General features: G+C 41.9%; 1 protein-coding gene across 4 annotated transcripts; it reads right to left on the reverse strand.

Annotated features, from left to right (window-relative positions):
* Window positions 1-504: 504 nt before the first annotated feature.
* mios (missing oocyte, meiosis regulator, homolog (Drosophila)) lies at window positions 505-13,289 on the reverse strand. 4 transcript variants are annotated; one of them, XM_051407819.1, is made up of 12 exons: window positions 13,188-13,289; window positions 11,519-12,385; window positions 10,863-11,356; window positions 10,112-10,206; window positions 9,722-9,976; window positions 7,824-7,993; window positions 7,206-7,271; window positions 6,899-7,057; window positions 5,268-5,420; window positions 3,866-4,070; window positions 3,462-3,591; window positions 505-2,136 (listed from the first exon to the last, which is right to left on the reverse strand). In XM_051407819.1, the coding sequence occupies exons 2-12, from the start codon at window positions 12,335-12,337 to the stop codon at window positions 2,046-2,048; spliced, it is 2,637 nt and encodes an 878-aa protein (XP_051263779.1). In that variant the 5' UTR covers window positions 12,338-12,385; window positions 13,188-13,289; the 3' UTR covers window positions 505-2,045. The 4 variants fall into 4 exon arrangements, with proteins under 4 accessions (XP_051263779.1, XP_051263778.1, XP_051263780.1 ...); XM_051407818.1 differs by having other exon boundaries at window positions 13,184-13,266; XM_051407820.1 differs by lacking the exon at window positions 13,188-13,289 and adding an exon at window positions 12,775-13,075.
* Window positions 13,290-13,904: the final 615 nt, after the last annotated feature.

Raw genomic sequence — 13,904 nt, forward strand, 5'->3', positions numbered from 1 at the left:
TGATTCTACTTGTGGTGAGATTGCTCATTAACTGCTTTGATCCAAGGTCAAGAGTGAATTTCAGTCTCAACTCTTGGAGCCAACATGAACTGCAAGTCCATAAAACGTGAATTTGACTATCTATGATTTCATGACAACTGGGCAAACTCCATCTGCCGAGGAAGATCGTGACAAGATCGAAAGCTCCAGAGTGGCTACTAATGGATTTTATTGTTTCCAAAGGTAAAGAGTGAACTTTAAAACTAATAAGGAGATTTTTTTTGCCTAGTTCTGAAGTCCAAAATCTATTGTGTTTCCCTGGCGTCCATATTTCTGCCTGCAATGATGGTCTGTAAACCTGTAGGAGTTCCCATGGGAGAATAATGAGTGACTCAATGCTTTTAAGATAAAGAGCGCACATGACAGAAAAAAAAACCCCACGCCATCTGTGTGTGTATGAAACATACTACAAAAATAAACCACGTAAACTTATGGAGAAAAAAAAAACACCCCATTCAACAGCGCTCCAATTTGTCAGTCGGAATTTATTTAAAAGGCAAACACAAGAAACGATGAAAGGATGAAATTCCAGCCACCCTGTTTTTTCGGGACGCTACACGGCTCGCCAATTTGTCAGCTCCACTCCAAAATAGTTCACAAAAGGGCATGCAGGCCTATAAAACCTCCCACACCGGGGAGAGATCCTGGTGAAAGCAGCATACAGTAGCTCCTGTGCCCCCCCTCCTCCCCTACACCACCTCCTCCTCCTCCTCCTCACCTCCTCCTCCCTACTCCATGACTAAGTGATTTAGCCAGCTCTGGTGCAGGCCGCCTCTCACTTACAATGCCTCCCTAGGTTAGTGACAGAGCGAGGAGGGTGGCAGAGAAAGAGAGAAAAACCCATTTACAATGCGGCTTACACACGGCCGTCCCCCCACAGACGGCGCCCATCCTCGGATTGATGTGTGGTATGCATAGTTTTTTGGGTGCAATTTGGGCACCAGAGAGAGGGAGAAAGAAAGAGAGGGCAAGTCTGTGTATGTCGGAGGGTGTAGGAGGGAGAGAGGGTGGGGGGGGTGGGAGGGTACGGGGCTCAGGCTGTCTGTTCTCTCGCCCTCTCTTTGAGTCAATAGTGTTCCGGCAGCTGAGGTTCTTTATGAGGGGAACAATCTGGAGGGTCTTGTCGGAGTGCCGAGCAGCTGCTGTTTTCTGGCGAGCTTCTTTCATGGACCACAGGCCTGGAGTGGGCTGGTGAATACAGACGCACCCTCCCACCCTCCTCCTCTTCCTCACCACCACCCCTACCTTCTCCAATTCCTCAATCCTCGCCCACCCCCCGAAAAAACCACCCCTCACACTGGAAGCCCCACCGCACAATGCCACATGAAGAGTGACACAGAGGAACATGAAGAGAGCAAAAGAGTGTGGTTATTGTGTGTGCTGCACTCCGCTCCATCACCCGGGGGAGGCGGAGGGAGGTACTGTCCTTCCACCACCACCCCCCCAAGAACAATTCTTTCATGAGGTATGTGAAGATGCTTTCGTTAGACAAACAAAGACGTTAAATAGCGTATTAAAAATACAAGCCACAAAATATAGCTCAGACATATTGGCACCGGTGATCACATCCCTACAACCTGATGTGTAAGTGGACATTTTATTTTATTTTTTATATTTTAATAGATCACAATAAAACCACAAGCCTGATTCAGGTTAGATTGGAAGAGGCTGATTACAACAGAGCCTCTTGTATTTCTCCTGAGTGAGATTTTTCATTAGCAGAGTAGTGAGTTTGCATTTGCTCCCTTTCTGTCGTTGATTCAGTTAGTGAGATCAGTAACACACACTGCCTCCCTTCTTCATATAGGGCTCCTGTTACGACGTTACATTCACTAGACTATAACTTAACAGTATGTCATTCTATTCAAGCAGCCAGTCCAGAGAGAGGACACTGCTGGCACCCTTTGTCCCTTGCCCAGTTGTCGGTGTGGCGGGTGCAGCAGTGAACCTGCACTGGTTGGCTTTGGGCTGGTGTTTGGCTTCAGTTTCCGACAGGCGTCTCCTGTTTAGCTGCTGTCCGAAGGCACCAGGTTCCCTGTGGTGTCCAGCTGCATGCATTTACACGTGCAGGCCGACACTGGGCACTCTGTGTGGTCTCTGTAATAGACACATGTAGGTAGATTAAAAGAACAAGAAGACGCGGATGAGAAGAAATGTGTAAACAATAGATGATACAGAAGTTTGCACATCCTGACCACAAGAACACAGAAGGCCCTAACAGGTCCGTGTACCTGCCATTCATTGAATTTTCATTTCCAGAACAAAAATCAAACAAATTAATTTTGAGAAAATCTCTTATTGCCTTTGTCTGTAATAGATAACTATAGGTTATCTTTTACAGTGCCTACCACTAAAATATTAGGCTCTGTAAGTACCACCATTACGGCCAACGTTAAAATACAACAGCGTAGGCCGATCACATTCAGTGTTATTCCTTATCGAAAGTATATTTATTGACTGTAGCTGAATCCTGAGTGAAAGCGGTTCAAGAACCACAAATAATTTGGAAGAAAAAGGGTACTCCTGGTCCGAAATTCAGTCCCTAATAGCTCCTATTTGTAGCCACGACTGCAGTGTTTTTGAACCATTCATTTTACCTCCACTTATCTTGCCATCACATTTTAGCTCGTAACTAATCGTGGACGTATGCACCAATGAACGTGACTACGTAGAAGGCTGATAATGAAACAAAATATTACAGGAAATGCAAAACTTACATTAAATTACATTTGATCTCAAATATTTTGATAGAATTATATGTTTTAAAAGAATTCATTTCATTAAAAATATATATTTAAGATTTATCTGCCTGCCACAAGAGGTAGCTACTGTAGCACCAGTGTTAAACGTACAGTATTAGGACTGGGTTTAAGAAAACAGGAGGTTTAGGTTTTACGCTCAAAAGGCGGTACAGTGTCTCTAATCAGCCAGTTTATACCGGAAACGGAGTCATCCTTCTTAGCAGGATCAACATGGACAATGTTACAACATATTTAAGGGGGGGAAAAAAAAAAAAATATTTTTTTTTTTCCTTTTTCCCTTCCAAATTTTTTTGTTTTTTTTGGGTTAAAAAAAGAAGCTGTAATAACGGCAGGAATTACTGTTGACTATAAGAAGAACTCTCAGCATTTGTCTGATTCTTTTTGTTATAAACTCTTGATATACTTGAAAATTGTCCCATTTTGCATTTTCTACCGAATATTTTTGACTAGTTTGTCGTTTCTATTGTTGGGTGGCGCTGTGAGCAGCCATTAGTTTATTTAAAGTCTGGACTAATTGTTTCAGGTGTGACGCACAGCGAGCTTTGTGGTTTTTTAAATGTGTCGGCTATAGTATTATTATTAAAATATAAAATTGTAAATCCAATTAACGGAGGGTACATGGACCATAGCAGCATGTGCAGCATTCAGAGCGAGTCCCACCTGAACCAGCTGAGCATGTGTCCGGCGTGGCCGCCGTGTCGACAGTTGTGACACCAGGTGAACCAGTTGTTGAACTGAGCGAGTTTGTTCTCCCTCGTCAAGTCCACCTTCTCATCTGACTTCCCCGTTCCTGCCAGAGAAGATTTATTCATGAGTCAATATTAACAAACAATAAAATTTGACTATCTATCAACATTGGTTTAAGTGACATCACAGCAATAAGGAAACTGGATTGGCTGAGCTCCCAGGTGCAACTGCTCCTAAATGCTGATCAAAGTCCACACATTGTCCCCTGTAAATGCTCAGTTAAGTATTATAAACACTCCAGCTGCTCCAAGATGCCCGTCCACCACTGGAAATATCAGATGAGCATCAGTCTACATACTCCACACAGGCAAGTTTACCTGGACAATTAGATACAGGTGTCCCCATGTTCATGAGGCAAAGGGCACAACGTGGCAGCGGTTTCCTGCAGCCGGGGCAACTGGTGACTTTAGACTTGGTGGGTGAGCCGCTGACACCGTACTGGCTGAATCCGCGGCCCTGGTGAGGCATCGCCGAGCAGCTGTAGGAGATAGACTTCCCGCAGAAGTTGCAGCTCACAAACACCTGTCACACACGAACAAACACAAAGGTCGGTTGATAAGAGCCGGTGAACATGAAGGTAAAACCCAACGAGCACACGCTCACCAGCTGTCTGATTCTTCACTTTGAGGGGAGAAGGAGATAAGCGTTAGATAATACAGCAAAAATCCCCACACGCTTTAACTGTGAATAGTGGAATGTAAGGGATGGAGTTAGGTAGTCTCGAGTTTTGCTTGCAGCACCGGCGTACTCATAATCACACATAAAAACATTTTTAGTACTAGGCCTTATACAAGGGTCTATTATAGTAAGAGTCTGTGTACTGTCTGGAACAGATTTCTCCAGTGTGAAAGGAGAAAAACAACAAAGATCACTAACTAGAACACAGGTTTTATGACGAGAATTGGAGAGCAGTGCTGTGAGTGTTAGTAGCTTGGCTGACACTCTTCAGATTGCTTGGCACAAACTACGGCTGCCGTAATAAACAATACAAGCGTCCTAGTTTGCTGTGACGGTAGTAAGGTCTAAGACAGTAAACAAACAAGACAGATTGCTTTCCACTTATCTTATCACATTAGAATCAGGATTAATATGATTTGAATACAGCAGATATCGAAGTGTCATACAGAAAAGAGACATAGTTGCTGACGAGCAAAACTAATTACTATTATTTTTTTATTTTTTCTCTCCATTCGTGACATTACCTGTGCATATCTTTAAATTACTTTTTATTTATTTATATTTTGTTGTTATTTCATTATCTGTTTGTTTCATTATACTATTATTTCTTGCTTTTGCTTTCTATAAATACATATATGTACCAGTAATGGGAAGTGGGGGGAGGGAGTGGGAGGGGGTTCAGAATGTATAATATGTTATGTTATGTATGAATATAGAAAAACTCAATAAACACAGTGTTGACAAAGAAAATCAGGAGTTAAAATTTTATCAAACTAAACTTAGAATGACTGACATGATCAAAAACAAATATTTATGACTGCAACTTGTGATTAATTAATAATTAATGATTATTTAAGATTAGTTCTTTACTCTATAAAATGTCAGGAAATGTTGAATAATCTGACCAACAGTCCAAAACGTTAAAATTACTATGAAATAAAACAAAAGCCAGCATTTATTCTGTTGATAAATGACTCAAACTATTAACTAATAATCAAAATTGTTGTAATTTTTTGTCATTTCATTTCTGTTGTCAGTTACCTGGGCCAGTGGTTTGGAGCTGGGGTCCAGTTTGCCTCTGTGGATGTCAAACTCGGCCCGTTTGTGCCAGAACCTCCAGGCGTCCAGCAGGTTGCGGTAGTTTTCGATCCAGCATTGAACTCGGGGGTCTTTCAACACATCACCTGGGGAACCCTATCGGAAGAATTTCTCTATACGTCAGTTCACGCACTGCACGGGAAAACAAAGCAAAGCGTACTTGAACAAAATAGCATCTGGAAGTCTCACCCTTCCTGCACTCGTCCCCCCTGGTGCAATTTGTACATGTTTGTGTAAATGTATGCGAGTTATAGGAAATTACTGCATAGGTGGTGGATGCCTTGTACTCTGTATTACTCTACTCAGTTAGAACAGGAAAGACATCAAGCAAACCAAGAGTTAAACAAGCTGTTCGACAGCCTGTTAGAAAGTCACAGACCTGTTCCACGACTACATTTGCTTTAGTATTTCTGTACAGAAACAAGCGCATGACAGCAAACAACTCCAGTGAGGCTTGCTTCATGTTGTTCTAGGAGGCGGCAACTGTGTTAAAAATAACAAGCTGTGACCTTATAGAAACGAACAGGCAAGTTTTAGCATGTGGCTTGATCTCTTCCAAGCGTGCAATCAGGCTGACAGTTCTTTACAGTTTTATCTTTTAGTTCATGTAGTGTTTAAACCTTGTATTTTGGGGTCACTTACAATAGCTCGCAGGCATGTACGTGCACAGAATTTTGTGTTTTAGTTTTTATTTTAATTGAATACATTGAATTAAATAAAAAAATGTAGGATTGTATCTGAAGCCAGATGTAATTTTTCCTATTAATTTGTTAGTGGTTACAGAGTTACATCAGTTTATGCTAAAACTTTTGGCAATAAAACGACTCAAAAATAAAAAAGTATGCTCTGTGACTGCTTCATTTATGGTTGAATGAAACTATTGTTGTGTTTGTATTTTTTGCTTTATACAAAGTCATTACTGTTATAGACAAGCTGTGCTATCAAACCCGTGTTTACACAAAACCTTTATTTAGGTAGTTTCAAGAGATATTTAAGTTAAGAACAAACATATCTCAAACAAATCAACAGGACAGAAATACATAACCGGACAAATAATGGCGTAACATACAGCAACAGTGATAATCACAGATGTCACTAAATAGGTTTGAAGTTAAAAGTTTAAAAATGCCCAGGGGAATGAGACATTCAAGTTTCAGAAATCCTCTGTAATTCATTGCGCAGCAGCCTTCCCGAGTTCAGTATTTACCTGAGGGGTAAATACAGTTAAACATGTCTGACATCTGGTGGTTTTAAATTTGAGAAGTGACATACTGAGGCAGGAGACCTTTAAGAGTACATATTATAACATCATATTCTCTTCATGCTGCTATGTGGTTACTACATTGTAGTAGTAGTGTATTATATTATTTATCTGTGTTAATTATCAGGTAGACTTCACCATGCGCTGTGTGACTGAAAATAGCCTCAGCTGACATGCTTCTCTTCAAGTTGAGTAACTAAATGTTTTTGTTGAGGGGTTGGATTTGACCCATGAGTCGTCACTCCTTTTCCAATAATACTTGGTTTGAATGTGTCGCAAGTACCCATTGCATCATTTGTGTGTGTTTGTGTACCTTCAGCATGCAAAAGCTGGCAGTCTGAACATCTCCAGTGCGATCCACGTAGCTCTCCATGAGGTCCACGCCATCTTTAGTCAACCCCGTCAGCAGGATTCCCTCCAGGTTGCCCGCCTCCTTCATCTCGTTGGTTAGCTTGTCAATGTATCGAGGCAGCTGCATCAAAACACCCCCCAGAGATATTCAGTTTATCAATTCAGAGGAGAATGCAACATAATCGTGTACTGAAGAAACTCAATAGGCAATGCTGTTAACAGGGTATGACCTATACTGCTGTTGAAATATTGGCTTTGTATTGTGTTACCTGGGCGTCGCTGAGAAACATACAGGCAAAGGCTACTCGGTCCCGGACAGCAACACTGCTCTCATACTGAAACACAGTCAAAGATTTTCATCCTCTCATAAATAAACGATTTGTGAAGAAAGGCTTGAGTTTAAAATAATAGTTTCTCACTTAAGTATTTCTGCTCTGTGACACAGTTCTGCCCTAACACAAGAAACAAAGTCAGAGCGACTGACTAAATGCTCTTATCGTGGAGTCATCACTTCTGGCCAGGAAAAGGTCCAAAGAGATGAATAAATGTGACGGCAGCTGGAGGCCAGAGGCCAGAATCTGATGCAACCGAGGGAGGAAAAAAGCAGAAACATACACTCTGCTCTGGGCACACATTCGTTTGTCTGTGAAGTGCGTTACAACTTACAGCACTGATTACAGAAACGTAAAACACATCTCTTCCTGTGCACCTGAAGACCACTGGAGCATTTACTACCACCACTTCACCATGTTAAGAATATGTAATATGTTTCCATGAAGCTCTTCGGTGCCAATTTTAAACGTCAGACTTTTTTTCTTTTCGCTAATTTAAACTCGTTGTGTTTGCAACAGGGCCATGAGATTCCATGATAATAAGAGATCCATTACCAGCACGCCGTCATAGGCTCCAGGCTCACTGGTGAGAAAGGCAAACATGACGCAAAGGTAGGGGTTCTTCAGCTGCAGCCTCAGAGAGCTGCACATCTCCCTCCACAGGGAGGACTTCTCGTCAGTGTAGCCTGACAGAGCCATGGCAACCACATTCAGGTTCAGGTCACCTGTGAAGAAGAAGAAGTCGGACAAGCAGGTTTATTTAATATCTGCAAATTCTTTACTGTCAGTGCAGAGCTGTCGTCAAAAACCAACAAAAAAAAAAAAAAAAAGAGTTAGCTCTGTGGCTTAATGAACAGAGATCAGTTCAACCAAGACACAGGATGTACTTTAAAAAGCTCTTTGCTTTATGATTAGCTCTGGTCATTCTGCAGCCTTCATTAGGCTGTAGCTTCATATAGGGGTTTAACATTCAAAATGATGTAAAAGTCATTAAATAATAATATATTAAAAAGACTTAACATCAATAATTAACAAGAATAGTTTGGAATATCTGGATCTACACTTATTTTATTGCCAAGAGCTAAACAAGAAGCTTGTGCACACCTCTACAGTTCATTAACTAACATCTTAAAAACACGTCTCCACTATCCCGGATACAGCCACTGCTTCTACAGCCACGGGTTTGAGGGGGGCGGGGGTTATGACCTATACTGCAGCCAGCCAACAGGGGCAGTTTGGGGAGCTGTCATGTTGTCCATCTTTACAGTTAATGATGAAGATTAAACAAACAGGATTTATAACATGTAATCTAGTGAGCTTTGGAGGCGCTGGAAGGTGGATTCCTTAATCTTTGGGCCGACTCAGGCTTAGCTTTACGAGAAGTTAAATGTCAAACTACTTCTTTAACATTAAACTAATAGTATCACCTCATCATGGTAAACCACACTAGGTATTTTAAGGACATGTAAACTAAACCAACGGCACAAAAATGTTCATGTGTTTGTATGAGCATTATAAGTCAGAGCTTCTGCTGTCGTGATGGCTCTGTTGACACTCCTTATCTAATGGATCGCCCCGTCAGTCATGCTCAGGAAACACTCATTAGAGCACACAGCAGAAAAACGTTTGACCTACATTGGTGGAATTTTTTTCTTAGTCAAGACGTGTGTAAACAACGGCCCTCTCTCTCTCTCTCTCCATTTTCATTAAACCTCAGTGTGAAAAGCGCTGCAGCTGATACTCGGAGAGCGCTGTGTGAAAAACAAGGTTCGCCTGCTGTTACATTGCTGAAATTCCTCAAGATCTTAACTTCATTTGTTGGAAAAGGAACTTAAATGTTTATCAGGACGGTACAATAATATATTTTACACATTTCTGAGCAATCTGAAAATGATGATACTGGTGTTTCATGCTTTTATACACACTCTACAGTCCTTGGTTGGCATTGAGAAATATTGCTTTTATAATTTCCTGCTGAAGCAGCAGACGTGGTAATGCACGATAATGCAGTCAGATCGTTATCAAGTGTAAATCATTTATCTCAGTTAAAGAGAAGAAAAGTGGTTTAACATTTTTAGATTCTTTAATTGGTTGAAATATTCACAGCTGCTGCTTCATTTTGAACAACTACATAATTTAATTTAGCAAAATAAAAAGTAAATTACACAAGATCTTAACAAGGCATTACTCTGCAACTATTGATTATTCTTATATTTGATGGTTCCAGGTTGTCAAATGTGAGAATTTGTTGCTTTTCTTGTTTGTTTTTTTTGCAATAAAGTGAATATTTGTGGGTTTTGTTTAGGAAAAACAAGACATTTGATGAGACCACCTTGGGTTTTAGGATATTGCTTTACATGTTGGGTCTGAATCATTCCTCCTTCCAGTAAACACTTGGCTTCCTGCCTCCTCTCCTTCCTCCCTCCCTCCCTCCACGGTGCTGCAGCACTCACCCTTCTCAGCCGTGGCTCCCTTGTTGAGGATCTGGATGGCCCGGCGGATGTCCAGGTTGAACAGAGCCACGGCGGCCGCCCGCTCCCACTCGCGCTCCTGCTCCAGCGTTCGCAGGAAAATCTCCACGTCAATGTCGGGACCCCGGCTGATCCAGCCGCACAGCCGCAGGGCGAGGCAGCGCTCCTCGCTGAGATACCGCGGTACATCTGTCTGCCGGTCTGAACCGCTCCAGCACCTGCGGCTCTCTGTTGTGCCTGAGGGAACCAGGGAGACATACCGGAGCATTCAATAAGTCAGGTGTACCAATTTAGGATAACACATATTTTATCGTTCTGACTCTTCTTCACAAACATATTTTAAAATATTACATTTTCAGGTGGTTCACCTACCTGAGCTGGTCTTGACGATGTTCTTGATACCAGAGTAGACCACAGACTGTTTGTTCCCCTGCAGTTTCAGCTCCATATCCTCTGCACACTGCTTCATATGTGATACTCGTATAGGAATTGTAACTGATATTGCAGTTTAAACAACGTAATTATCGAAACGCACAAGAGCCACAATTACTTTATTATGACTCAAATTCAAGCTGGACCGTAGTAACAGTTCAACCTCTAATGAATGCAAGAAAGAAACATTTTTACTGTTTACCATCGAAACAAGAATAAGTACTGAATATAGAAGACAAACATCTACATATCCAGTCAACCTTATATAAAGGCTGCCAGTAAGTTTATTTGCCTTCTAAAAATAAAACTATATCTTTTTTATAACTTTATAAAACAAAACAAAAAAATCACTATGTGACTGTAGATAAAACAAGTTGCAGGTTGTAAGATCTAACACTCAAACAAAAGTTATCGAATGTGACTTTAATAATCTATTTAATGACATTTTAATTACCTGTATTCATGAATTTCTATTTTTATTATGTAAAATAATAAAATCTATCTATATATATGTTTATATCTAACAAGGTAAAAAGGACTGTTCTGCACAGTGAGCAGTGAGCTTTGAAAAAGGAGATAAAACTTCTTAGATAAGAAGGATTTGTAAAGCACAACACAGCAGTTTCACAACAATACCAACATAAATATATAAATCAGTATCTTTACTTCCACCACTCCTTCGTCATAAAGGATATAGAACAGATCGTACCACAACGACTTGAGCTTGGGGTCGTTCCCTCCAGCCAGCAGGTGGTTCCTCCACACCTGGACGGTATCGTGGCCGTACCTGGACTGAGCCCTCTGCCTCATCTTGGTGGCAATGTCTTTCTCAATCACGCTCTCCACTCCATCAGCCCCGTCCTCCACGCAGTCGTACAGGTGCCTGCCGCACGCCCACATGAGCGAGGTGGTGGAGCTCCAGGCCAGCGAGATGCGCTCAAACACGGTGAAGTCAGTCATGACCCGGTTGGCCGCCGACACCACCACCATGCGGTTCTGAGAGGACGGGTGCCAGGCGAAGCTGCCGATCTGGCTTTCACAGGGTTGCACGCTTCGCTCGATGATGGTGGGCTCCGTCTCGTCGCCGATGGGCGTGGGAGTGTGTTGCATGTCGTACAGACGGATGATGTTGCTGTCACGTGTCAGTGTGGCGAGCAGGCCGGTACGGGTCGGACACCAAGCCACCTAAAGTGAGAAACAAAAGCAACTTTCTGTCTGTAAAATCTACTATATTTAATATTTTACCAGGAGACTACATCATCAGAATCCCCCCCCAAAAAAATCCCAATTTAACAAGACAGAGCTGAAACATTTGGCTCATTCCCTCAAAAACAAACTGCCTCATACCTTAGTGAGCGGCTTCGGCTGCTCAGTGAGCGTCAGCACGGGCTTTTCAAACTTCCTCAGATCCCAGATGGCCACCTGACCCTCAAAGAAAGACGCCACACGGTCGTGGAAGTGTGGGTCGACCGTCACCCCCTGGATGGCCTTGGTGTTGACAAACGTTTTCTGGCTCGTGTTTCTCAGGTCGAATATTGCGAGGTTCCTGTGCATGCCGGCCAACAGCAGCTTTGGGTCGCGAAGCAGCCAGCAGAGGGAGAGGCAGGCGTCGTTCTGGCCTAACTCGTACAACGGTTTCGTCACCACCGAGCTAGAGTCCAAATCCACGGAGGAGAGACGAATCTTCTCCGCGGCTACGCTCGCCTCTGGGGAGAACTTACTGCTGATGTCCCATATGAGGACAGAGAAGTCTGCCCTGTGCTTGTCCAACCCGGCGGCCAGCAAGTTGCTGTCCACCGGGTTCCAGGCTAAAGTGTTGCATTGACGGGCGTGCTTGGGCACAAACTCTTTTCCCACCAGCTCTTTGCATGTGGAGTTGTGGCTCTGACCCAGGCTGGTGAGCACCACTCTGCCGTTGGCTTGGCCCACGGCGAGCAAACATTCGGGCTCATGCTTCGGGTACCAGGCCACACATTTCATGTACGGGGTGTCAGAGTTAATGGCGAGTAAAGTAGCAGCGGTTTCTTCAGAGAGCGGGAGAGCGCCAGCCTTGGTTTCGGAGCCGCCCACGGGCCCAATGCGGTACAGTCCCAGCTCGGAGTCGCAGATGACGTAGCGGTCCGGGTGGTGGGGAGACCACAGGATGTCGGGCTTGGAGCCACTCATGGTTCAGAAGCAGCTAGAAGGATCTCAAAGGAATCTGCCTTCTACAACCTGGAAAATGGGACATATTATTATTATTATATATATATTATACAACTTTATTTTTTACTGTTTAAACGCTATTAAAATTGTTCTGATGTGACTTTTTTTTTTTAAAGGTCTGCACCAAACAAACATGTCTTCTTACATCTGATGTCCTATTTATTCTCCTGTAGCACTTTGGTTGTTTTTAAAGTGCTAAACAAATAAAGTTGGATTGGATCTTAAGAGCCTCTGCAGCACTTACAGTACATTATTATTATTATTAGCATTATTAGAGTATATTACTGCACGATAAAGCTGTTTTTAACCCACTTTTCACCACAAAATCATTGCAGCTTCTTGCGATTTGAGTAACACTGCGACTACTTGTGACACCGCAGCGATATTGAACAGCTCACCTCCCTGAAACCGGCGCAGAAAGGCCGAAACACCGCAGCGAGAAACACCGCAGCGAGAAACACCGCAGCGAGAAACACCGCAGCGAATAATAACCGGAATCTTAATCTGCGCGTTAACAACGTAAAACAAATGGAGAGTTAGCGACGCATCTGTTAGAGATTAAAGAGCCACGTGAAGTTAAAGATGTAAGTAAATCGCGAACACGTGTCACGGCGGTTTAAAAAGTAAAGATAAAAGTTTGTTGACATGCTAACTGAGCTAAATGCTAACGACCGGTTAGCTCGTTTTGCTAGCAGCCGGAAGCGTTAGCGAACCGTTGACGACGTGAAGGACGCGGCGTTACTATGGCGTTACTATGGTTACTGTGGCGTTACTATGGCGTTACTATGGCGTTACTATGGTGCTTACTTACGGACGCGAGCGTTGGACAGACACATGTCGGGAGGGGACACTGTTCTCTGGGGGACACTCTCCGAGCCCCTGCTGAATGTTGTGTGTTACACCAAAACACGTCCGTGATGTGAGTGAGTGTCAGCGTCTAACTCAAGGTTCCGGGGAGGTTTAGTACACACAGTTAATTTAATTTAATTTAATTTAATTTAATTTAATTTAATTTAATTTAATAGGGACATAAAATAAAATATAAAATATAAAATAATATAATGATAATAACTTAAAATAAAGTAGAAGAATAGACTTGACTTTTTTATAAAATAAAATACAAAATATAATAATATAATAATAATATAAATAATAATAATAATAATAATATAATGATAATAACTTAAAATAAAGTAGAATATACTTTTTTATAAAATAAAATACATAAAATAATAACAATAATAATAATAATAATAATAATAATAATAATAACTAATATTAAAATAAAGTAGAAAAATGAAAAATAGACATGCAGTTGTGCATGTGTAAAATAAAATCAGATTTTTTTTTTATTTTCTTTATTGATCCCACACTGGGGAAATTATCTCGCTCCAGATACAGCACAGAACAACAGAAAAGAAAATACACATTAAATAATAGAATAATGATAGAAAAGTACAAGATATAGGGAAAATAGGGCAAATCGAATAAGAGTTATATATACAGCTTTTTAATATACAGATGTGAT

This window comes from Dicentrarchus labrax, unplaced genomic scaffold (assembly GCF_905237075.1).
Source record: "Dicentrarchus labrax unplaced genomic scaffold, dlabrax2021, whole genome shotgun sequence".
Taxonomy (NCBI): Eukaryota; Metazoa; Chordata; class Actinopteri; family Moronidae; genus Dicentrarchus; species Dicentrarchus labrax.

Bases quoted from the DNA above. Each gene is read 5' to 3' on its own strand.
- mios (XM_051407819.1), bottom strand. From the start codon at position 12,337: ATGAGTGGCTCCAAGCCCGACATCCTGTGGTCTCCCCACCACCCGGAC. The intron at 11,357-11,518 runs GTATGAGGCAGT...TTCTCACTTTAG, and splicing joins AGCCGAAGCCGCTCACTAAG to GTGGCTTGGTGTCCGACCCG. The intron at 7,272-7,823 runs GTAATGGATCTC...ACTGTGTTTCAG, and splicing joins GAGCCTATGACGGCGTGCTG to TATGAGAGCAGTGTTGCTGT.